At 42.0% G+C, this 26,826-nt stretch overlaps 1 protein-coding gene across 6 annotated transcripts in view; it reads right to left on the minus strand.

Annotated features, from left to right (window-relative positions):
• Positions 1-26,826, minus strand: part of EHBP1 (EH domain binding protein 1) — a 204,652-nt gene that overhangs the window by 163,931 nt on the left and 13,895 nt on the right. For all 6 annotated transcript variants that reach the window (XM_063391613.1, XM_063391615.1, XM_063391611.1 and 3 more), the window contains exons 3-4: positions 11,918-11,975; positions 4,014-4,109 (exon numbers count right to left, since the gene is read on the minus strand). In XM_063391613.1, coding sequence (XP_063247683.1) covers positions 4,014-4,109; positions 11,918-11,975 — 154 coding nt within the window. The remainder of the gene's footprint in view (positions 1-4,013; positions 4,110-11,917; positions 11,976-26,826) is intronic.

Raw genomic sequence — 26,826 nt, forward strand, 5'->3', positions numbered from 1 at the left:
CCTCCTAAACTGAAATGAGCATGTCCTGAACCTGAACCTGCCCTTTATTTATGAGAAATGGCTCCATGAAGAGGTTTTGGGCTGAGGTGGGTTCTTTTTTTTCCTCCCCTGAGATAACACATTGGTTTTGGTGCAGTGTTCCTGCTACAGCATGGACAGTTACTATTCTATAAAATCAAAGCATGATTGACTCGGGCTTTCACAAAGAATGATAGGGATTTTTTGCAAGTCTTATGTGGGGACAAGAACACTTCCAACTACACAAGTATGTCTTGATCATCTATTTCATTCTTATTTCACTCATACTTTTGTGTGTGTGTGCTTAGAAAGCTATGCCTTTAAAAATGTCTTTTTCAGACCTTGGAATTACAAGTTGGTGATGGTCCCTGTTGTTGCAACAGAACATTGGTGTGATAAACCATAGACATTACTGACAAAACAAGTGTTTTGTGTAATCCAATGAAGCAAAGTCCACGCTTACTCCTGAAGAACAAACATTTTTGTTCAGGATATCGCTTGCTTTAAAACTAGAAAACAATGATGTTGCAATTTAAATCCTCATAGTACAACTGATGTTCATTTAGCTTTACTATAAGCATTGGACTTGCTTGGCAACAAAAATTTCTGGTTTAAAATCTCTCTCAGCTGATAAAGATCTGTGTTTGTATATAAATCCACAGAAAAGTAGACAAGTTTGCATATGTGGTAGTTAAACTTAGCTAATGCAGGGCCTCTGAAAAATTAACTTCTGGAGCACAACCATGGTAACAAAAAAAAAGTGGGAATTCAGCTCTGGCTTTCCTGGCATTTGTGAATCTTTCCATGAAAGCACTACAGATTAAGGATTTTAAATACACAATAGGCTTGTTGTTTCATGATGTTTCTTCCTCCCCAGTTTGGTTGAAAAACCCATGGCATAACTAAACATCAGTGTGGAGCTCAGCAAAGGAAGAAGTTAAACTTTCAGAACAGATGGAACTTTTTATGTAATTAGCACTTCAGTGGCTGGCTGGGCAGGAGCTACAGCTAGCCAAGGGAAGCTGAATCAATATATCCATATGATGCTTTTCCCCACATGACTCCAGGGCATTATGATATTTTACCAGCAGCCTGGAATTAATTGACACAAACAAACAAACAGCTTACATTTACTTGAAATTAAAATTTTCTAAATGAAGGTTGTAATCTTTTCAGTACTTTGCTTGTGCAAGAATTACAAATATGTAAACAAGGTCACACCCAAAGTAGGGCTGTGCAGATAATGCAGAATAACTCATCTGTTGACTGATCAAGTCAACAGCTCTGAAGTGTCCACAGCTGACTGCTAGAGAGGAGACTCTTAACATTCTCATCAGCACTTGAAACCTTGACTTATCTCCTAATCCTACCAGCCCCACGTTTCAACAGCCACTTACGAACGCGCTGCCACTGCTGTGTGAATCATTTCCCACAGCACAGAGCTGTCTGTCTGGAGCCCACTCCTTCCCAGCAGCACCACGGCACTCATTTCTTATCTGGGATTGCTCCACAGCCCTGTGGGAGCAGCCAGCTCCCAGCTCCGGGCTCTGCCAGGGTGGACACAGAGGCAGCAGCTCCCTGAGCCTCTCAGGAGGCGGTGAAAGCGAACGGCTCCTGTTTGTTAAACAAGGCCTGCAAAGTGCCAAACCTTCGATAATCACCCTCCTTCCCAGGGGACTGGCTCCAGAAAGGATTTTTACAGAACTGCAAGATGAGCAGCCTCCTTTTTCTGAGCTTTGCTGTTTTAAATCTTTTTGTCCCCTTTCTTCTAGAGGAAGGAACAATATAAAGACCTGACTTCCAAGCCAGCTCCCAGAAAGGCAGCTCAGAGTGCCATCACACACTTCCCTTCCACTGCCCCAGCGCTGCCCAGACAATGCAGCAGTGTGAGAACAGCCAGCTCTTTCTGACTGCCCTTGCCCAGAACCCAGCAGCTACAGAAATGCCAGCTCTGTGGGTGCTGGGACATGTCCTGTGCTGCAGCTGAAGCACCACAGAGCCCACAAAGCCATCAGGGGACGGGGCACAGCCTGAAGCGGGCCAGCACCATGATCTGCCTGCACTCCCCTGCCTCTCGCAGCTCAGCTGGGCAGGCTGCTGGTCTCACACAGGGACAGCACTCCTGGGGCATCACACAGCCTGCTCAACAAGCTGCTCTGTGCCATTCCCTCACAGAGAACAAAGGGCCTTTGGCCACTTGCAGGCACTCTTGATGAAGAGCTGGAGGATCAATTAGGGCAGATTTTCCAGTAAGAGCTGCTGACAGTGTGATGGTTCTCAATATTCTGATTATAAATCCAGTGCTCATTCCCCCAGAGACTAGTGGGTACCATTTACAGAAGGCACAGCTGCTGGGGTTATTCACACTCCTATCTCTCCTCCCAGAGCAATTCCTGTGACAGGCAGGCTCATTTTTGGGGAGAGGAAGAAGTCCAGTGAACAGATCTGCCTGCAGAATTAGTACTGGGTAAAATTAAGCTTTTGTAATACCTGACACTGGCTCCAGAGGCCCTTCCATCCCTCACTAGACAGTCCTACCCTCAGTCTCAGTTACACAACCAACAAGGCAGCCGTGCTGTTCTACATAACAGAACCCTGAAGCAGTACAAGAGCAATTAAAAAGATGGGATGCCAAGAGAAGGCCGGAAGACACCTCCACTCCAAAGCCACAGTATCACAGAGCTGCACCCAAAAAGAACTTTATTTCTCATCCTTCACATAGCCTCATAACCACAGTCAAGATTTCTGTACATTTCTGCATCATTTTAAATGTTGAAAATATCAAGCAACATTTAAAGTGTTGCATAACCGTGCTCAGACTGTACAGACACTTATGCTGATGAGTTTCTTAGTCCAAGCAGGGGCCCTTGAAGCAAACAATTTTTGGTAGTGAACTTTTGCATCACAGTTGAAGACTATGTGTTTGTAAGAAGAGAGACAAGTTTATGACAGTTTATCACTGCCAACCTAAGAAGTTTGTGTTCATCAGTAATCCCAAAGGCAGGAATTTAAAAAAAAGAGGGGTGGAAAAAAAAAGACAACCCTCTTTTTTTAGGTTTAATGAACCAAGTAATAAATTTCCATTCTAAGTCTAGTCAGAAGTCACATCCCAGCTCAGGAAAGTCCCTAAGACAAAGAAATACAAATATTGCTAATTAGAAAAAAGTATGTTACTGTTGCCCCAAGCTGCAAAGGGAGCAGCTAGAAATAAGAACAGCCAGAATGTAGATGAAGGCACCAGAGTAAAGAACAAAGAAGAAGTACAGAATGAAAATCCCAGAAATCTTCAGCCTCCTACACTGTCACACATGCAAAGCTGCATTGTTTATCTTTATGCAGAAGGGGCCTTGCCCAATGGTATTTGGGAAATAAGTTCTAGCATAATTATCACTTCCTCCTCCTGCTTCACACAAATAAGCTTTTTTTTTTAGTAGAAGAAATGCAGTTCAAAAAATAAAAAAATTCCCAGTAAAATCTTACAATTCTCTGCACTACTCAAATACTGCACATCCACTGTTACAGCTGCGATCCCATTGGTGCTGTGATGTTTGTGCAGCATTCTAAATAACAAGAAATGAGGAGCTGGGTTCTGTTGCAGCCAACAGTGTGCACTGAAACTGAACAAGGAAGTCTAGAAATGGCTGTGTTATGACAACTTCTGCCTTCCAGTATTTAGAGAAAACCTACCAGGCTGTGAGCCATGCCAAGTCCTTACACATGTACTACGTGCACAGTCACACATGTGCTCACTCAGTGCCAAAGCCATAATCAGCTCAATGGGTATTTCAGTGTGTTAACTAAACTCCACAAGTCAGCTTTGGCAGGGAGCACACCATCCCTCTCACCCAGATTTGAACTGAGGACGTCAGGTAGTGCAGTTGATGACATAAATCCAGCAAGATCAGACCTTGTGACTATAATCTGGCATTTCCAGACAGAATTTTTTCATGTGTTGTTTAGGAAATAGTAAAGATGATGCTTTAAAAGAAACATACCTTGAAGAGAGTCACAGTAATCTCAACATTTTCAGGTACAGGCCACACCACCACCCCACGGTATGGGTTCTTGATTCCAGGCTGCCAGCTGTGTGCCTAAAGGAAGAAAAATACCCAGTTGTTTAAAGCCATTACAGAAGTGCTGAACTCACTCCCACAGGACTCAGGGCATGCAGGTAAAAGTAACTTATCACTGACTCCAAAAAGGTCACATCCTTAAACCCATGACTCTACTGAACACTTCAAAGGACACAATTAAGAATGATAGTAAGGAAACTCAGACCACTAGCAGATTTTTCCACTGCACTAAAGCTGTTCCTCACAAGGTCCTAAACTCAGCTTTTGTATTGCATAGCACAGGTCAGGACACTCAGAAACTTGCAAAAATTAAGGCTGTGAGGTCAGAAGTTCTGATCTCAAAGCAAGCTGAGCTTTCGGTGTAACACATAGTGCGGGTCTAATCACAGTTACGCATAAATGGAGCAAGAAGTTTACTTGAGGAAAGAAAAGTGAAAACAATGATTTATAATACTACTAAAACATTTAAGTTTTTAAGAATTAATAGGCTGAGGTACCTACACATAGAAAAGATAACAAAAAACCCAACAGTTAAATAGACTAAGAGCCTGTCTACCTTTCAGCATCAGTTTGGATTAGTGTGAGCATTTCTGCTCTGGTTTGGAATAAAAGTATGCCTTTTTCCAAGCTCAACCTCATCTGTTTTGTGATGCTGTAAGACAGATGAGGGAAGGATGCTGCTGCAGAAATAACAGCCACAGAGCCAGGGTCTTATTAGAAACATGTGGAAGTTTTAACAGGAAAGACTGTACAATCTATTTACTGTTACCTGAACCTGAAGCCAATTATCTTGGGTTTTTTAATTCTAGAGCATCACTCATTGCAATTTTATGCTCCTTCCAATACTCAGAACTTCAGATTCAGGCTATTAGAACACATTTTTGCTTTAATAAGGTTAGCAGGACCTGTTACTCAGATTCTCAGGGACCCTAAGGTAACCTGGGAAACTTTAAGGATGACTTTGCTGTACCAAAGTGGGAAAGACAAGGCTGGAGAAACAGTCCCATCCCTACAGAGGCAGCAACTCTCTGCCACTGTGTACAGTAAGGAGTGCAAACGTTGCCAGCTCTCATTTGGTTTTATCACAATTTTTTCTTTGGTGTTCTGCTTGAAACTGCAGCTCCCAAAGATGCCTAATTAGATCAGACTTTTCAGCAAGTGCCCATGCTTTGTGCTTGCAGAGTAGCAGCTTGGAGCATCTAAAAAAAAGGGGGAATTTTAAAATAAGAGCAACTTGAAAGAACCCAGTTTCTACTGGTTTTACTCCACAAATTTCAGTCTAATCTCATCATTTTAAAGAGAGCCCGGATAGATTTTCTGAATAACTGTCCAAACAACACCAAATAACACAAACAAAACGTATGTATTTTACAAGGAAAAGGTATTTTGTGGGCAGCAAAACACACCACAGCAGATGTCATTGCTACCACAGACCCTGGAGCTGCAGTTTCTCTGTCCCACAGAACCCCCTGCACCCCTCCCAGCTGGCCCACAGAGATCTTCAGCAGACACGAGGCAGTGCTCCAGAGCCAGGCACAAGCTCATCTGCCACGTCCTCTGGTAGCACCTTGTAAAATCAGTGACTTCTCCCCCACAGGGGCACTCCATCCTCTTTGCAGGAACCAGTTTGCACAAAACAATAACTGGAGCTCATGGTGTGTCTGAAACCTGTGCTCCTGCTGGGTCTGGCCAATACTGACAATTGTGTCAAACTTTTGCTGTTCAAGGTCCAGGCACTGCCAGCCCGCTCAGCTGAGGATCACTTGTTCCATCTATTAAAAAACCCCAGAATATGAGCACTCACTGATGCAGTCAACACTTCACTCCAAGCCCTTTATCAGCACTTCCTCCCACCAGGGAAGTCAGTGAGGCACAATAAACACACAGGGATATATGTTTTTCTGTCACTGAAAACAACAACAAGCAGACAAGCTCTAACTAATGAGCTTTTAAAGCAAAGCTGTTCTGTGATCATGAATGTTATTAAGCCCTCCTCTGACTCTGAAAAATAAACACTGTATCACACAAACAGCATGACAGAAAAAGATGACATCAAAAGGACTGTCTGGGTTGTTGGGAAGGAGAAAGGGAAAGGGGAAGGCAAAGCTGGAAAAACACAGAGGACCAGCAAAAGCCAGTCATTTAAAATTAAGATGCAGAGTGTTATTCTAATGCAATATTTGTCATGCCAGGCACCTCTGTGCTGCAGTTTCTTCAAGTTACATCTGGCCTATATCAAAAAACCCTTTCAACTCCCAAACTGTAAGCCTTGACTTGGAGCTGGATCAGGCCCCGCTGCAGGTGACAAGGACCTGCTGTCAGGGCTCAGCCAAGGCGAGGTGCAGCACCTGCACAGCACATTTCTACCCTTATCCCCTCCTCTAAACCCCATTTTCCATAGGGTGGTTGTGCCTTTGGACCCACTTTTTCCTTATTTGCTATTGGTCTTGCCCAGCCATCTCCCATTGTCTTGGAAGTCCAGGCAAGGGCAGCTGAGCAGAAGTGGCTTCCAGCAGCAGGTGCCTCCCGCACAGCCCTGCCCTTGCCTGACTCCTCTCCAGATCTGAGGGACGGGAGCCATGGTCTGCAAAGAGAAACAGAAGTGCTCCGGTACATTTCAAAGCAAAAGGCAACTCTGCCTTTCTTCTGCCAGTAGAAAATGAGAGACGGCGACATGGCATGAAAGCTCTTTTAAATCTGGAAACAGGAGCTCCAGGAGGGGCTGCTGAAATACTCTATAAATAGAGTAGGGCTGTGAATGACATTGTCCAACCTACGGCATTGCTCTGGCACAAAGCTGCTGGCTGGGAGAGGAGGGAATCTCGTAAAGAAAGGCCGTGGAGATGAGCCTACAGACTTGCATGGGCACTTCAGGCTATCCAGAGTTTTGAGATTCATTTTTCTCTTTAGCACAACAGTTCCAATCCAGGCAGCCAGCTTTGCAATCCACCACCTGTGATGTGAACATCGCTGCTGTTTTGCTGTGCTTGAACTGCAGTGACAGACTTGATACTACATTATTTCAGGAACCTGCCCTTTTCAGATGTTTCATCTCTTTTCTGCTTTCTTCACTACCACCTTGCCTCGTCCTGCTGTGCAGGATAATTTCATGTTACTTTTCTGTAAGATACTAGAGCTGACCATAATATTCTGAGCCCGCTGCAAATTATGGAACAGCTTATATTTATGAATAAAAAATATGTTCTTATTGCCAAGCTGTCAATATTGGGTTTTAAAAGCAAAACTCATCTGAAACAGACCTATGATTATTTCTCACCTGCAGCCAGGAGAGTGGCTTTATTGTGAGCCAGCAAACTGCTGATTTTCTTTTCCTTACAGAATTTTTGCCAGCTGCCTGTGCTCAGGCCAGCTCTGCTACTTGTTGGTGTGACAGGCTGCTCAGGGCACAAGAAGCAAGCAGGAGCTCAACTGGCTCCAGTGGTGCTTAGGGCAGCTCAGCTTGTAAGGATAATCCCTCTTCTTCAGTGTTATCCAGGCAGAACACTTAAGACAGAAAAGGAAAAACAAAACCAAACCAAAAACCAACAAGCACCTCAAGAGGAAGAGCTGACATTAGGTAGCCAGATCCTTCATCTAGTGCCTCCATGCCAGCAGTGTGGCTTTGGAACATAGAACACCAAGGATTTGCTCCATGTGGTGCATCCCACCAAAGTCATTCACCATCCAAGACAGCCAGAGTTGTATATGGCTGTTAATGGACCTACTGGAAAAAGAACAGACTGGGAAAAGCTGCCAATTCCCTCACACCAGAGGAAACCAGCAGTTTGTGAATGGCTTCTTGTTCTTCCTTACCGCAGTTCACTGTCACAAAGGGAGACAAATTAAAGACCATACTCCAGACCACAGCTTGCATCCCCCCCCCAGTCATCTTCAAATCCCCGTGCTTGGCCCACCAGTTAAAAAGGCTGGGCACCAGAACAACGCCCCAGTCACACTCATGCCTTGGGATGCCATCCAAAAACCCAGCACATGCCACAGAAGGAAGCTCAAAGCCGTGGAAACTCCAGGCAGCCTTTGATCCACACACTGCTGTCAGTGCCCCTTCAGAGCAGACAAGGAAACCAGAGGATTCCCACAGGTCTCCCCGTGAATGTCTTCAATTCTGTCATTGTGCATGTGTGTGTTACTGCTAGAGAGACACAGAGAGGCTGCTACGCCTGGGGAATGAGCAAAAACTCATCCCCACCACAGTGGAGATCTCCACCACTCCACACAAAAACCTGAACACAGAGTTATATTTCTCATCATTTTCTGGGACAACCATCACTGCACCTCACAATGTCCCCACAAGTCAACTTTATGGGACTCCCAGAAAAAAGAAGAGCATTAATGACCTCCAGTTTACAGTCTGGGATTACAGTCACAACATGATCTTATAACTTCACTAAAAAACAGAGAAGCCCCAGGAGTGGCATTCCTGAACTGTGCTGGTCCCAGACAGTCACCAGCACGTCAGGATCACAAGATGCCTTTGGAACTCCAGCCCGGCAGGGACAGGCAGGGCTGGCACTGGGCAATAAAGCAGCCAGAAAAGGCAACAGTTTGTAAGAGCAGCAGAACAGGTGACCCAGCTGCTGCTTTACTGATGGCAGAACCTTGGAAAATGCTGGCCAGGCTGCTGGAGTGTACAAGGATTCCTTTTACTCCCTGTCCCTTTGCCTTTCTTGGCTCTGACTTCTCACTGCTCAAGTTCTTTCCCTCTTCTCAGCATCGTTCCTTCTCCTTTGTGCTTAAACAGTTTTTGATAAACCTCCAAGAGAAGTGCTGAAATCACAGGCAAGGCACCTTCTTTCAGCTTTGATACAAAAAAGAATCTTTGAAGAATAATTCTGTCGGGCTCTCAGAAGCAAGTGCAAATTTGATTCTTCAGAGGTGTATAATTGAACCATAAGCCTCTGCACGTTCACAGGAATAGCAGAAAGTACCTCCTTGACATCATGGCAATATCTGTTTTCAAATTGAAATTTCTTAGTTCAAAGCCTGGAAATTTGAGAGCAACTCAGTGAAATGACGGCAAACATATTTTCAACACATTTTTCCCTTGCTCTACACTAGAACAAAGACATTCTTCCACCACTCAAAAACAAAACGAACAAACAAACAAAAAGGAAAGAAAAGAAAAAAAAAATAAGAGAGACAGGTCCAAAAGGCCAGGGTCTGAAAACCTGGCAACTTTCCAGTGTGCCAGGGTACTGAGGAAGACTTAAACAAGTCCGTGGCTACAAGTTGCACCTTCTGTAAACCATGGAAGCTGAAAAGCATCTAAATAAAGCTTGAAGAGTGCATCTGATTTTGCAAACAGACAATATTTGCATCAGCAGACAGGAGACTCCCACCCTCCTCAAGCTGAAAGTTATGACTCTAGGACTGCACAGTAATTCTGCCAAACACAGCAAAACTGCAAATCACCATTTTATGTCAGCTCCTGGCACACACAATGGAGATGCCCAACCACACAGAGCCATCTCGTCTTGACACACCTCAGGAAATACATTTCAAATTAGACTTGCCCACGGAGAGCAGGTTCCAAAATAGAACTGTAAGTAACTTAAATCTGCATTAAGGTCAGTAACTGCTGGATATATTTACGGTCTTGCATCCATCCACCCATCAGACTGCTATTTATATGCTCCTTCACAATGAGCATTTGCTTTTCATTTGCAACACTTTGAAACTTACTGTAATTAAACATATCTACAGCTCCTATTCTGTGTTTCCCACTCTAAGAAGAAAAATATTCAAACTCCTGCACATTGTGCCTCATTATTTCTTCTAATAAAGGGATCACTGTAGCTTTTTTGGAAAAAGAGTATGTGGGGTAGATGGCATATCAAAATCATGGGAATCCACAAAAACAAGGGCTTCCAAGGACATCAAGAACTCATCTTTCAGCTCAATGGCATTTTAAAATTATAACAGTTAGAGCAGGCATCCCAGTGCACATCCATAGCTCCTTCTTCCAGCTGCACAACATTTTTGCTTAATACATCTCTTGTACTTTCCCAGGACAAAAGAGACACAGAGCTACTGGAGAGCATCCAAAGGGCCACGTTTGTGAGTTTGTGAACTATCTGCTGGTGATATCCCTCATTAACTCTAATGATCTGAAAAGTTCAGAAAACATAACCTCCAAAAAAAGTCTTCTCAACATCTTCACAGTAAGCTAAAACCTCATCCCTCCCCTCCTCCCTCTCAAGAAGCTGAAAAACACAGACAATTATTAATGCTTTGTACTCATTGAACCCAGTGTCCACCAAAAATAAAATAAGAGGAAATATTCATTTGACTTGCTTCCAATAAAGCAATTAGATGAAACAAGTATGTTGAATAAAGTATTTTACTGGCAGAATGACGAAGAGATCAAGAACATTTATTGATCCACAGTTTTTGACCCAAACAGCTCAAGTCACATCAACTACCTAAGCTTTAAAATTAACTCTATGTTCTGCCCAGGTTTCAGGGCCACTCAGCCTCTTTCAAAGCACCTTTGTGGGATCTTACTAAACATGACTTAGTCAGCCAAAACCTTTTCTGAGTCTCAGGTTTAAATCTGCCAGTTTATCCAAGAGTTGCTTCTACTGCCTGGTGACCAAAAGTGAGGACATACCATGGAACTTCATGAAAAAAACTTCAAAGCCCAAAAGGCTGAGCTAATGCCAGAAAACCCTGCTGCCTCAGGGAAATGCTGCCATTTGCTGAATTTTGGATGCACAACATTTAGTTGTGCAGTCAGGAACCAGTCTTTATCTAAAACAGCTTTGAACAGCTTATACCTCAAGTTAAAAGACAAAATATAACAAATATGCATGACAAGCAGAAAAAGAGGAGTACCGGTAAAAAATAAACCCGAAGTCTCTCCTGAGCAGGGTGGAAAATGTGTATCACATTTTCTAAACATTTAAGTTCTTCAACACAATTATTTCAAGATATTTTCTCTATCATGGATGCCCTCTCTCCTCTGTTACAGAGTTCTTTAAAGCATCATTTTGTGTTACACAAATACACACACAAAAAAAGATGAAGAAGCTTAGACCATCTTATTTTTAACTGAAATGTCAAAGAACTATTGTAACTTCCAAAATTTCCTCTCTGACAAGATCATCTGCCATAAATCCAACCAGGCTAAGAGGCCACAGCATGGGGAAAGGAAATGAGCAAGTGAGACCAAATCATCTCAAAGAGGAGAAGAGGAAAGACAAACTTTATCAGTGTCCAGACATTGGAGAGACTTCACTCAGAGCTTCCCATTCCTCAGGCTATCAGGTTATTAGTCATGAAACACAATCTCACAGGTTTGTCCCCAGTGTTTGTAGTAGTAAAATGTAAATATTCACTTCAAAGACACACTGCTGTGCTGAAAGACCCTGCTTTTATTCTTTTTTATTTGTAGCATTTCAGGTTGTGAAATAGCCTCTTATTCAGGCTTTATCTGCCTTTTGCAGGGATGTCAGATTCTTTATTACTTTTTTTAATTAGGGGGGGTTTATATACACATGTTGTAAGGAAACCAATTCCCCTTTCTAATTAGGTCTAGCAATTAATAACTGAATTGAGCTGACGGTGATACAGCTCTGCTAAACAAACAACCAAGCTGAAATCAGAGTTAAGAGTTCCCATAAATTAGTACTGACATCAACACCAGTTTCTTCTGAACTTTATGGATAAACTGAGGTAAAAAGAAAAGTCAGCAACTAAAATACTTCTCATTTATTTACACGGCTGCTCCCCACATTCCAAACAACAGTCCCTCAAACCACGGACCCTGTTTGTCACTCAGGTTGGAACTTATTAAGGAATCAACTAACCTTAGAGGATTTTCTTCTGCTTCTTCTTGTCCAAACCACCACTAGTTTATCTGGCTGCCTGTTGAAGATAAGAAAGGAACAGCTTAATATACAACAAGATCAATATGAAAACAGTTTATATTAAAAGTCTTGTAACACGTAATGACATCCTTAGTGGATAACATGGTCTCTTAAAAATAGCTCATCGAAAATCCACTCTCAGCATCAGTCATTTAACAGGAAAAATAATGTGTATTTATAGAGAAGGGTTGTCCTCCAGTCCACACAGTAATGTCATCATTGTCCTCCTTCTCTCCTTGCCTGTGGATGTTTCCCCAGAGCCAGCAGCACACCTGAGCAGAAACTCTTCCATGGGGCAGAGAACAGGATCCAGACTCTATAAAGACACCTTGGAAACATTCCAGTACCCAAAATAAACACTAATGCAAATTCTAGCTTGAATTTCTATGCAGATATATTGAAAAGTTACTTCTAGGTAGCAAAGAAAGCAGGTAATTTCACTTTTTCTTACACAAAGGCTTATTTTTCTACTCAAATAACAAAGAAGAGGAGAATCAAGTCCTGTATTACTCCTCAAAATATCCTTGGACAATGGTAAATCTGCACTTCCTCAACTTATACTCCAAACTGAAAATCAATGTGGTTTCCCAAGCAACTGTTTATTTGGTATTTACAATGAATGTAGATGGAAACCTCAATAAATGACCCTTCCAATACAAATTATTTTCTCTTTAAATGTCTTAGAAGTTATTTGTTGGTTGTTTACCCGTATTATATCTACCTTATTGGTTTTACAGTTACACAACTGTAAAAATGACACAAAAATCTGAGTGATTTTTGATACTGACTGAACCTCCAGACTTCCCACCCCTCCCCCCATGATACAGTTCCCATTGCATGATGACCACACTTCCAGTCCCACTTCCAGACCCGTAACCCTCTTGTGCACACTCCTGACACCATTCCAGCTTTGTTTGCTGGCTGACGACCTCAATTCCATCATGAAGCCCAGCTGCAAATTCACCCACAAATGATTTTCAATGGAGTTCACATCTCCACTTAAAAGCACTAAACCTGCATATGCAAGTCTGCCTGGAAAAAAATTGCTGCTCAGATTTTGGAGACACCAGTGTAAGAATCGTTGCATTTCTAAAGCCAACAGCAAAAAAAAAACCATAGGGGGGGAAATGGGTGTAACCAAGAAAAAGTAAGGACATTCAAATACATTCAAATCATGATTAAAAGATGCACCCAAAATCCCCCATACAAATATTCTGAATAAAGGCAACGTTCCCACTGCTATTTTATCACAGGGAGACTGCCTACTTAATAACTAACTTTTCAAATGAAACCCCAACTGGTTTAATAATCATTTCAGGCACTGAAGTGCTGGCCATATTTCTTTTCATACATACTTTTCCATTGAGCTGTTGATCATTTCTGCACATTACAATAAAAACAATACCTCACCTATGATTCACATTTAAACTAAAGCTCTCCCTAAAGACCGAGCTAAAGCCAGATCCTGCAAAGGAAATGAGGACACAAGGTTGGGTTTTTTTTTTTTAATTGGAAGTGAAATAATCTGCTGTGTTTTAAAGTGTAAATTCACTCTTGTGGCTTGTTTGGGTGAGTTAAATGGCAGGCTGACTCTGCCTGCAGCTTCTGCAAAGTCCTGTTTGGCACTGAGGCCATCCTGTTGGAGCTCAGAGCTATCTGCTCACTCAGTGCTGGGTTCTCATCCTTGGCTTACATCAGCACCAGCCCATTCACTTTGATGGGAACTGTACTCGTGCCACCAGGGAAAAACAACACAAATCCCCAAGCAAAGCAATCCAAACCCATGCCAGCAGCATTTCCCAGTCCTAAGAACTCCCTCTGCCAGGAATATACAGAAATGCACCAACACGAAGAAGCCAATTAAAGTTTTAGTTCAGACTGAGAGGACCAAGCCTCACTGGCGGATGAGCAGGAGTAGCTTTATTCCCCTCACTTCTCTCACCAGTACATTTATTTTGTTAAGTACCGAGCACAATTTGCTCCTTCAGCTTCAAGTATGAGAGAAACTCGCATACAGAGGTACTGTACAAAAAAACACAAAAAAACAAGGAAGGTCATCACAATATGGAGACAGAAAATTTAGCAAAATGGAATGGGATGAGAAGGGGAGAAAATATCCCAAAGGACAAGTGTCCCCACTCTGTACACCACGCTTCACTGAAACCTAACAAAAAGCACAGCAGTTGTTCTTCTAAGGGATTTTCTTCAAGGAAGTCGGAAACCAAACAATTCTAAAATATCTTCATAGAACTGTTTGACTAACAAAACCAAGAGCAGACTTTCCTCCCACAATCTGTTCATTTCTCTCCTATGCCAATGTACTTCCAGAAGAAAAAGCCCAGCTCACATTTTAATCAGCAAATTTGCATTCAAGGTTGTTAATGATATCTCAGTGCTAGGAAATGGTTGATATCACATAATGCACATTGCTAATTGAAAGCATCAGGTAGTATTTCCTACTTCAGACTTATCCCTTCCTTTAACATCATAAACCTCAGCTGCTCATTAGTCAATAATCAAAGCAAATAAAATCATCTCTGAAGAATTAGTCTGGAGTCCAGTTTTAGTATCCTTTATAGGTTTACTTATTGAACTTGCATATCATTCCAAATACAAAATCCACAATGATGCAAGCTGAACAAATGTTAATGGTCAGCAATAAAAAAAAAAAATAATTTCCTGTGCTGCACAGATGACATTTCTCATTTCTTTAAACCCACCAGCATCCAGTCAGTCACTTATTCAGCAAAGCCAGTGTGCCTAAAGCAAGGAGCTGCTCACCTTAAGACCTAATGGATTTGGAGCAGTGGAAGAGAACTGGGTTTCAGCTGGACACTACATTTCCCCACTATGTAATTGCATCAATCTATCAATTCAACACCACTGACCTTTCAGCAGGAGCATTTAATACTGCAGTGGAACCTGCCACGATTGCCTTGGGGGTGCTGTGCATTCCCACCAAGGCAGCACTGCCAGAGCAGCAGCACTTCCCTGGTAGGGGGAGTTAAAGGAAGCACTGGGACATCAGGCACTGCCACTGGGAAGAGCACGGATCCAGTGGCAGGGGTTGAAGGATCCAGCTTGGATCCAAAAGATCATACTTCATAAAACTCACCATAAACCTGTAGTTGGTATTTACTTGTATTGCTTTATTATTGTGTGGTTCACAAAAAACTATTCCTGAAGAAAGGCAATTCATAGTTGTAAGCTTATTTTATAATTTACAAGTGAAACTTAGCAAAGAAGCAGGGAAGATTGATTTCAATGTTTGTGGCTCAGAAAAAGAGATTCATCTCTGCCCTGCATACTAAACAATTAAAATGGGATTCAAAATATAGATTTATAGAACACTTATAATTCAAAACCAAGCCTGTTTTTCCTATTAGATGGAAGTAATCATTCTGGTACCTTCCATTTCCCCATTGAAACAATCAATTTAAAAAAAAACCAACTGGAATCAAACTTTGCCATATCCAGAACTATTAAATAATGTAATAAAAACATCCTGCATACTGGAAAAAAACTGATCTGATCAGCCCTTCATACACTCCAAATGTTACCGACCGAAAGGAGGTTGTGCAAGATTCAAGGTCTTCTATGGGTTGGTTTGACCATTCTAGGAAGTGTTTGGTTCAATATTTTGATTACAGAACTCTCCAAACATCACTTGTAAAAGAAGGGCATGAAAGGTATCAGTCTCCTGTGAACTCTTGTTTTGTAAACCTTTTAGCAGAAGCTGATAACATTACCCAGGACATATTTCTCCACTAAACTTACCATTCAATGACAAAAAGCTGTAGAAGACTTGGGGTTAGAATCTGTTGTTGGAACGAATTGCAAATGCATTTAACTTTAATTCAGACCACTGAAGCCAACAGCAAGAGCTATGATTAACAAACTCTTGGTGAGGGGTGGGAAAGAAGGTAACAGGATTTCTTAGTAGCAAGGTACCACCACATTTCATAACACTCAGTAATTGTTAAATGCCTGAAATGTGGAAGATAAACCTTTTTTGTATGTACCCCACACGGTACAGCCTTGCACGTTTGTTTTGGCATCTAACTGCCTGAGTGTTGGGTTTTGCCTTCCCCTCTCCTTTTCTTTCTTTTTCAGCTGAGCTGCTTTATTTTACTGTGTTTGATTTGAACTGCATTAATTAGTACAGGCTGCTAGATTACTCTTGTGAAGCAAGCTTAAAGGAGTATAATTAATAAGAGAAGCAGCAGTGTTAGCACAATAGCATGCAGATGCACCTATTGAAGGATAAAAATAATTACTTGAGGACTAATGTCAAAGTACTTCTGATAAGAATTTTTTTTTTAATAACCTTTTGTCCCTTCTGCATTGTGCATCCCAGCATGCCACGCAGGATTTCCATTAGGGACCAGTCCTCCTGCCCCACCAGCACACAGCTTTCTCCATGACTGCTGAAACGCCGGCAAGGCTCTCTAATGGTCTCTTAAAAATAAATGTGGTTGGTTCTATAGCACCATTAATTTGGGATGAACGTCGTTTTTCCTCATTTTACAGCTAATTACTTTGGAGAGCACTCTTTGCAGTGCGCTTTTCTGCATCAGGTCCTGCACTATTGCTGTGTATTACCATTAGCCAAGGAACTAATCAGGCCACGGCCCTTCGCCAGCCTTGTGGTGAGGGGGTTTTTCCCCCTAAGAATTTCCTGTTCACCACGATCAATGAAATTTCACAGCTGCCTACAACTGCAGGAAGGGCAGTCAAATTCTGCCAATGCTTTAAACAGGCCCAGAGACACTGTAGGAATGATGTCATGCATTGATGCATTTGCCAAATGTGCCCTCTTGCTGAGTGCAGGTACAGCACCGACTGCAAAAGCCAGAGGCATTAAGGAGAATAAACCACAGTGCAGGTAAAACCCCTCTGAGATAATTATAAGATGAAGTACTTTACAAGAGAAAGTTCTGCACTTCAGGAAAGGGTTTGGGGTCTTCTTCCCCACCTCACCTTAACTTCCACAGTAGAAGTTAAAGACTCCTGGGTAAGGCCTGTGCCATCCCAGAGTTACATCAGACTATTGGAGCATTCTCTCAATACAACTTACTGTGGGCTATGCATCAAGCCCCTAAAATAAGGCAAAGTTCGGTATTCCATCATTAAAACCATTCAGTAGTTTTTGCAAGCCTGGGAAATTTCAAGAGAGAAATCATTAAAACGGGGAAAGCGAGAGGATGTCACAGTTGAGATCCATCCACCTCTACATCTTCACTTTCTAACACAGAAAATTCCTCCATTTCTTCCCACCAGAGGTCTCCACAGATTTTTTCAAGACTACACAAGCCTGTTGAAAGACCAGAATTCCCCCTGTGAATTTTAGGTTTTTTAATACATCTGCTGCTAAACAGAGTGGTCTGTACAAGACCTACATCTCAGGATTACGCTTTGCTTTTCAAAAGAAGCTCTAGTCTGGCTTTGCTTGGTTTATACAAAAGAGGGGAAAAAGCAAGACACTCTGACCTATTTCAGGTCAGACCTACTGAATCTGCACAGCGTCTATTTGCAAGGCTGAGAGTGGAATGTGTACTATGTACTGCTGGTTACCCGATTTCCTCAAACCAAACACAAATGAAGTTGCAGGGTGAGCTGAATTAAACAAAACCCAAGTTCATCTATTATTTAGGAGAAAGTGACAAGGGCAGATTTCACTTCATTTTTCAGAGTTATTGCAGAAAAAAACAACAACACCACTTTGGAGAACTATCTAGCAAAGTCTTGTCTTAAAGCTTTTTGCTACAGAATTTAAGTTGCAGAATACACAAACTGAGCCCAGCTGTCAGAAATTGCATTCTTTACCATCCTTTTGGTAGTAACACAAAGATGTCTCTACTAGAGCCTGAATTTTAGGTCCCATCCAGCTGCTCTCCATGTGGAAGCTTTCTTTTCCTGGTCCAATTTAGCCCCACTGTCAGCAGGAGGGGCTGAGGACTGCCCAAAAAGGGCCACGTGGGTTTCTCATCTCACTCTTGCACAAGCACACACATTTATTTACAGACATTTATTACTTAGGCAGACATTTATTTACTCCAGCAATGCTCGGTCCACACGTTTACCCCACAACACCAGAGCTCCCTGACACCACCCAGCACTCTACAACAAACAGTGCCTAAAAAAAACAGGAGCTGCTTTGGGAAAGCTGGCTTGTAATACCAAATGTGGGGGGTTTTATCTAGATAACAAAGTAGAAAATGGCTGTCTCTCTATATCTTTACAGGTCTTTTAAGGATAAACTGTCCAATTATGAGATGACACCTAAATTATTTTTACTTTTAACCCAATAACCCATGGTCCACCACAATGCAGATCTTTTTTTCTACCCAATTACAAAACACCACCCAGACCCATGAAGAAGGTGAAAAAGAAGAACTGGCCTCTGCCCTAAAACCTCTGTCTTGCTTTATATTCATTACTATATTCTAAACCCTCAAACTCTTAAGTTTTTCACCCTGTGATATCACAGACTTCTATTCAAACTACACACCCATAATCCCAGTGCTATCCCTCAATTTTGGAAGCCTTCTCCACGGTCTCATGTCAAAGGCAGTGTTTTCTTGGGGTTCAGTGCCTGTGAGCACACAAAGCCTGGAATTCTCAGTGCCCAGGGCTCCAACACCCAAGCTCCCCAGCCAGTTCTGTTCAGGCTGACTGGCAGGGAGGAGCACAGGCTACCAGGGCCATTCAGACAACCCCTGAATGGAAAGTGTTGCTTTACAGTGGATAGTTCACAGGAAGGAGCTGCCACGAGCCAGATCTTTTTCAGATGCCTGATTTTCTTTTTTATGCTCTTTCGCCAGAATATTTAGTCTACATTTTAACAGTAAAAAAAAAAAAAAAAAAAACCTTTTTTTTTTTTTTTTTTTTTTTTTTTTTTTTTTTTTTTTTTTTTTTTAAACAAAAAAAAGCTTCCTGTTTCCAGCTGGTCCTCCTGGGCAGAGCAGAGCAGGAGGAGGAACTACACAAACCTGCACAGTGGGCTGGGGCCTGACCTGCCGTGAACCCGCTGAACTCACTGTGCTGATCCCTCCCCTGCGGAGCTGGGGCCTGACAGCTGCCACGTGAATAAACACCAAATAGCCGGGGAAAAACCCGCTATTTCAGCTCAGGCATAACAGGGCATTTCACAGCTGGTGTGAGAAGGTGAAGTGCCTGACCATCTCCCTGCTCCGGAACTCAAAGCAGCCCTCCAGCAGACTCCAGTGTCACCTGCCCCTCTCCGGGGTCACTGTGCCATAACACAGTAAAACAGATCAGTAACAAGAACACAGGAACAGTTTTAGCAAAATGAGCAAGGAATTTTGAATTTGAATTCCATCCCCTGTCCTCCTCACTGACTACACAGCATCCAGAAAATTTCAAGTCAGACACTGAGCAACATCAGCCCTCCCTTTGATTTCAGTCCTACTCATACCTCTACCTAGAGACCAAAAATAATCTCTATATAATGATGTACGTGTATTACTGAGGATGTCCAATTGAGTGTTAACCCTTCTTACTTTGAAGCACTTAAATATAACTCTTAGGTGCAGTCTCATGATAAAAAGTATTAAAAAAAATAACTAAAATGAAACTCTTTGACTGACAAATGCTGCCTGAAACGTGGTTCCAACCCATCAAAACTGCCCACATATACGACACCTTTTTTGTACTAAAAAAAAATGCAAGAAACTTTTTGACACACCACTGCCAGTTTTAATTGGGCCCTATTCCCTTTTGTATAATTTCTGTATCAAATAGCATTCAAACAGAAGGCTTTACTGGTTTTAAGTCTGAAAAAAACAGAGATTAGGAATTATTTTTCTGTCATTCCTGAAGAACTGAAAATTGTATCTTGCACCAAAACCACAGTTCCAGGAACATCAACTATTCACAACAGACACTTCCTTCTCCAATTTGTCTAAAATATTTAGCAACTTCTGCATAGCCTACCACGAGCAATTAAAGAGAAGGATGATCTTTGTTGTTCTTACTGCCTGAGCAAGTTTGACATTTACACACAGATAAATGAAGAAAGGTTTATACTCCTGTTCCACAGAAATTCTAATGTCCACATTAGGACTCGGACAAAGCCACTTTCAGAAGGTTCAGTCCATTATTGCCTCTATCCTCTTCCTCTACTTGCTATCCATGGACATATCCCAAAGAAGATTGCAGTCCTGCAAAAGCAGGAGCAGAAGAATCTGGCCCCTTCTTTTAAAGCTCCCTTCCAAACCAACAGCACCAGGGTTTTGTTTGCTTTTACTACTTAACAGCATGTTTTACATTACACAAAGCAACTTCTACCATTTGAAGATGCACAGAACCTGTGAACATACTAAAAGCTACTGAGTGGGCAGCACGGGTGGAATGGTACCAGTTCACAGAGCTTGTCTGGAAGACAAAATTCCTATCACCACCTCAGGTGCCCAGATTATGGAACTGAGATGGTTATACAAGTTAGGAAAAAAAAAAAAAAAAAAAGGCTGATACCTACAAAAACCAAATGAGCGCTAAGACACACAGCAGTCTGCCTCTGACACTTGTAAGGTTGAAAATGCTTGAATGAATGAATGAATGCTTGAAGATATAAAGACAGCACACACTCTGGAGTTACACAGAACCCCACAGAAAACTGTAGTCTAACACAAGCTTCCAGTAAGCTGAGGGTCAGATTCCTGGTGTGCTGTGTCCACCCCACAGGAGCAGTGTGCAAGGGCTGGTGTGATACAAACTCCTGTTTCATTTTCCAGATGATCACTCTACTGAGCCCTAAATTAATCCATATTTATTTTGAGACATAGGCACTCCTCCTGGCTTATGCAGAGTGAGCTCCCCAATTAAAGCTTCCTCATCTGTCACCAGCCTCCTTTTGCTTTTACAAATTAATATCACAAGGAGGGAAAAAAAAAAAAAACAGAGAAGAGGTGGAGAGGCCCTAGGGAAACCACGGCAGGCTGTGCTAGCTCCTTTCCCACTGCTGCCCAGGAGACCAGACTTGGCAAATATTGCCAGGTGCTCTTGGCCACACCAGACATGGCATCAAGCAGTATGAGCCCACTTTTAGGGAAGGAAGGTGTTGAGGGATGAGATCCTGAGCTGCTTTCTCTGCCCTGATTCTGGCATCCCCTTGCCTGTGTGACCAAGCAGGACTGAATCATGTGCTGCCAGCAAAGCACCCGGTGCTGGGAGGAACACTCCCCAGGGGTGGAAGCATCACACCCTTCTGCCACCCTCCAGGGGCACAAAACCAGAACACTTCACCAACTGCAATAAGCACCGGCCACTGCAAATCTCTGAAGCAGCCACAGCCTCAAAACACCACAGAGAAACACAAGAACCTTGCACTGAAACTTGGGTCCCAACCCAAGTCACGCATTTACACACCAAGCAAAACAAAAAAAAACAGAGCCTCAACTGACCTCATCTTCTCCAAGCTTAGTGAGACTGTCAAAATGTAAAAATTGAGAAGGAGCCAGCCAACATGGCAAATTTAGCAGCAGTAGATATGGAGATGGTTGTCAACATCAAACCTATGATCTTCTTGCACGTTAATGAAACAATTACTAGATTTATAAAATTTTCGTATGTGGTTTCCAGGGAACTGGAAACAATCATTTCCCGTGAGATGTCCCATTTCATGCTGGTGACCTTTCAAGAGCCGTTTTAAGATGGACATAAAAAGTAAAATTATTCCATCAGTATTTGCAGCTAAATAACAGTTCCAAAGACTGCAAAATTGGAATGATTCTTCCTCTTCTAGCTTAATCTGTTTAATTAAGTTGTTAGACTGCTTCCAAACTGCCTCCTGAAACAAAAGTTGCCACTTCTGATTACAGAAATCAATCTCAAAAACAACACAGATTATTTCCATTTACAGCTCAACAGCTCTTTGTACACCCAGAGTCTAAACATTTGTATCATTTTTAGGAAGTTAAAACTGACCAAGCCTTTCAAATTAACGCCCTCTAAGTAACACCCATGGCTTATATCCAGCAGCAAGTATTGGCTAAGAAAAAAAGTATGTTTACTCATGGATACTTCAGACAAAGCAAAACCTCCTGCAAACATCAGGGGCTTGATATGGTAAAAAATAAACCAAAAACAAAAATGGAAAAAAAACCAAAAACGAACCTAACTGAAAGACCTCTATTTCTATTTTGAAATGTAAAAAAACAAACAAACAAACAAACCCCCCACACACACACACAAAAAAACGCCAAAGAAATTTACAGCTTTTAAGAACTGAGTAGTTTTTGAAACTTCAAACTTCAATATAAGCTTCGTACTCTGCAAATACAGTTGATGAAACATTGATGTTCCAAGATCCAAAAAAACCCTAAGAACAGCAACAATTAAGGACCTAGACAGATTTTGCCAATAACTGCTGCTTGTAAGATGCCTAGCAGCAATTTGAACTGGATTTTGACTATTCAAGATCAGCTAAACTGGAAAATAACAGCAGATGTATTCTGACTGCTTTAAACATGGTTTGCAGTTAAAGAAAGCAAACCTACAGTACCTACATTATAGCTGAATTCCTGCTGATGCTGAAAACACACAAACAAATAGCATCTTTTGGCCAGACAGGTTTTTCTGATGGTATTTTTAAAAATAATCTTCCTATAAAATATTTTTCTCTTACAACTAGCTTACATTCAAGTCAGGCACTCCCACCAACAGAGCCTGGCAGCCCTGTGTCCCAGCATCCCTACAGAGGGCACTGAGTAGTTCCTTCACTTTATTTTCAGTACACCAGGCTGTCCCCACTCTGGTTACTAACAACCACCTGGAGGACACTCCTCAAGGTTCTACATACACCGAGAATTGTTGAGGTTTGAGCTGCTAAAAATTAACACCGTCCTGTCCTCACTTACATTCCCATTGAAGACACACAGACACAAATATCAACTGCTTCCAAGTCAAATTTTTAACTGCAGACTAAGAGAAAAGCCAGCCACTACCTTGGTTACTGTGTTGCCTTCTCTCTTCTTTCTGTGCTGTCAGGGTTGGTGTTTTATCTCAGCTTCAAACAGACAGAACCTGCACCTTTTCCACGCTGTTGTGAAATGCCTGCTTGTGTTTTACTCTGCTGGCTCCTTTACACAGCTCAAGGGCTGTACCATGGGGCAGCAACATCTTCACACAGCCACAGACGACACCTGGGTGCTGGCCAGGTTTTTCATTATGTGGATTTGATGTCTTTCAGGCTGGATTCCAGTCTTGTACCATTAAATGAGGCAAAGGGATAAACAGACAGAGCCACTCTATCCCACAGTGCATACAGCTTAAAAGATTAAGTATTTTGTCTCACCCTAGATTTCAATTTTACTCTAATTCAAAAACTTTTTATCTGTAAATACAAATGTGTCTGGTGCATAAAGCAATTCTCCTTGGAAGCAGGAAGGTGAATAAAAAGGGAAGCTAGACTGGTTTCTGGAGGAAAATACACTCTCAGTCTGGCAAAGGGATGAGAGCCATCCACTGAAAGTACAAGACAAAGCCTCTCAAACCTACTGCAACACCTTGTTGTGCCAAGTGAGGAACAGTGTCCTTACACACCTCCTACCAGATTAAGGGCTGCAGAATCTTGTACTAAGCAAGGATAAACAGGAGGAAAAGTTTTAATTTCAAGCTTTTAGAAGGGTATTACAGTAAATGAAATTATGATACGTTGCTGTAAATTATACAAATAGGAATTTTAATACATTTGTCTAGTTAAGGTCAAAGAAGCCAAATGAATAAAATCCACTCTGCAAACTAACCATCAAGGGAATGAGAATCAATTTTAGCTGTACAGAGTTCACACAGAGCACCGAGGGGGGAAAACAAGCTATGTGCAGAATCATCAACACGGACAATAGAGATGCGTGGGCACACAAACTCCTTGGATTGTGCAAAATAAGATTTTTCACATATTTCAGCGTATTTTGCACAAAATGCACTTTTCATCTTTAAAACAAACAAGGCTCAAAAGTTGAAGCCTGCAGAATTTTTACATATTTTGTTCTGGAACACTCAGATGAAAGGCCAGGCAGGGCCAGCACTGCACACACACATGTGTGCTCACCTCCAGTGCACCACCAGAGCTTCCAAGAGAAAGGGCAGGCCCAGGGAGCAGCACTCAGGAAAATCAAGGCTACCACAGTGATGAGCAACTGAATTGAGTGTATTCAGCAAGGCTTTATTTATGCACTTCACTCTAAGTCAGCTCTCCTTAACTCTTCCACTTTGTGAGCACACACAAGACCTTACCCAGAACATTTATCTCAGCTCGGTAACTCAACCCTGTCCCTGCAGCTCTGACAGATGAGCACTGGCACAGCGAGCTCTTGCTGCTTCACTCACCACCATCCTCAGCCACTTGCCTTCCCCAAAGCCTCCGTGTGAGGAAGTGAAATTTCTGTGCTCAGCACTGCAGCTTCAGCTGCACCCAGCCCGGGCAAAGGCAGGCAGGGCAAAGCCTTCAGCCCCTTCCTCTGCAGGAAGGTCGGGAGGTTTCCTTCTCCTTGCTCTGGCTCTTCAGCCGGTGGGCAGCTTTGACAAACACAGGGTTTGTGTTTGTCTGTTCTGCAGCCTGACAAGCAACACAGCACCTAATGAGGTGTGAATTTACTCACTCACTTCAATGCAGCTAATGGGCAAAGATGTTTCGGGCCACTGAAACCTTCAAAGCCAAGGGAAATAACATTTTGAAGAAAATGAAGTCCAAGTACAAACCAGAGGCAGACATTGGCTTTTGCAACATCACCTCACATTGCTGAAACAATGCAAAGAAAAAGGAGTTCAGTCGACGAGAAAAAAACCAGGAAAATAAAGATGACCCAAGGCCAGCTTCATCACATTATTAACAGCACCAGACATACAACAAGTACCTATGCTTTTCTTCTGCCTTTGAAGTATTCTGTCCAATCCTGGTCTTAACCAGACTGGTGATTCTGAATGGTGATGGGGGTTTGCTTCTCTTGAGAGAGTCAAGAGGCAAAAATACAGTCTGCCTCTGTCTAAACTCAGAGCCATTCTGGCTGTTTAGCCTCATAAATATTTCAAATGTCTCATGTGCTACCCTATCTCTTCCTACAATAAGTCACAGGACTGATTTGCTGGAGCAATAAACAAGCGAAGTAATAGCAATAAACACACTGCATAGATTTCTTGGCATTTTTTAAAATTAAAATGAAAATGTCTCTCTCCCCCCCACCTCCACGGTATTCACATTCCCTTTTCCATGAGCATTACATTTTGGGACCAATTGTACAGATGTGATATGAAAGAAAAAGCTATAATGCAAAGTCCAAGCAAAAATAAATTACGGAATAAATTGTACAGCAACGTAGAGAGGGAAAAAAAATAGATCAGCAATTCTAATCCAGACGGTGTGTATACATACTCTTAATTACACATCACTCTTTGGATGTGTGATTTGAAAAGCAAATAGAAAACAAACAGGAAACCTTCCCCACAACAAAAACCTTGCAAAAAGCAGTAACTGTAGATCAATGATCACTGGTGCTCTCCCCTCCAGAGTTATCTGTCCCATTTTCCTGATGTACTCTGCTCCACTGGTCCTGCTCTACCTCAATACTACGATCTGCAGCAGTTTCCACTCTGACCAAACACACTTGTAATTAAGCTCATTATTAACATGATTCATACTGAAAAAAAGAAAAAGAGAGGGGCCACTCTTTCAAGTTTATAAAGCATAACTTGCAGTTTTTTCCTCAGTTTTGTAGCACCTTGCTACCATAAATCTGCACTCATACAATTCCTATCAGTACAGAGAGTGTTTCTTGCACCTTCTGCACCATTTCTCTCTATCTCAGTTTCAGAGACATAAAACAGGGATCATTTTTCTCTATCACACAGCAGTCTTGTAAGATGGATTAGTAATGGAGCTGTGTGGCTGCAGAATTTTTGCGCAGAGAAATCGTTAGCACTTTAGTTCCACACAGCAAAGTGTCATTTTGTAGTTTTACACCATTACCACTGAACAGAGAGCTGCTACCATCTGGCCTTTAGCAGGAGATATCAATCCTGCTGATAAGTAACCGTGGATGTAAAATGTAGAGAAGTTGATGAAAGATGGTTTGTGCACACAAATTAGGGAGTGATAGAAAAGATGCCTTTTCTACACAGGTGCAAGGAAGTTGAAAGGAAGCCTAGTGTGGAACCAGGATTTTCTGACTCTTCTACCATTAACCCACACTCCAGGAGAAGGAAAAACAAAGACTTTATTCCACCCTCCAAGTAAAAAATACCTATAGAGAAAAAATGCACAAAATTTATCAAGTTGCCCTGAACAAAGGAAGGTGCTACACTGACTGACACAGAACTATTTACATAAGGAAGAACTTTTACTACCACTTTTAGTAACTGTAAGCCTGTATAGCTTTGCAAGCACTTCTAGTTTCAGTAGTCTCAAAAATCATTCTGCTGCCTCTGGCTACATATGAAGAGAGACAGAGAACACTCTTTCCAATTTCTTTGCTGTGACTGGGAACTTGTATTGGGATAAAAAAAATTAAACTCCCACAGCACACATATATACTGTGTAAGCTGCATTATTCCTTTTCACATCAGCCACCTGGAAACTGGAACATGGCACCAGTATGGAAAACTATTTACACAGACATAGTGAGGAAAACATGTGATGACAATAAAAGGATGCATCAGCTTGAAGACACTGAGACATCAATTTGAACTGAGTAAAACCACATGGGGGAAGGCTTGACACATACTGCAGTTTTATTTGCAAACGAAATAGGAAATGTTATAAAAAGAATACCCAGAATTTTTTAATATCATATCAATAGCCAGACTTTCTCTACCTGTGCCCTAAAGGTAGA

Source organism: Prinia subflava, chromosome 2 (genome assembly GCF_021018805.1).
Source record: "Prinia subflava isolate CZ2003 ecotype Zambia chromosome 2, Cam_Psub_1.2, whole genome shotgun sequence".
Taxonomy (NCBI): Eukaryota; Metazoa; Chordata; class Aves; order Passeriformes; family Cisticolidae; genus Prinia; species Prinia subflava.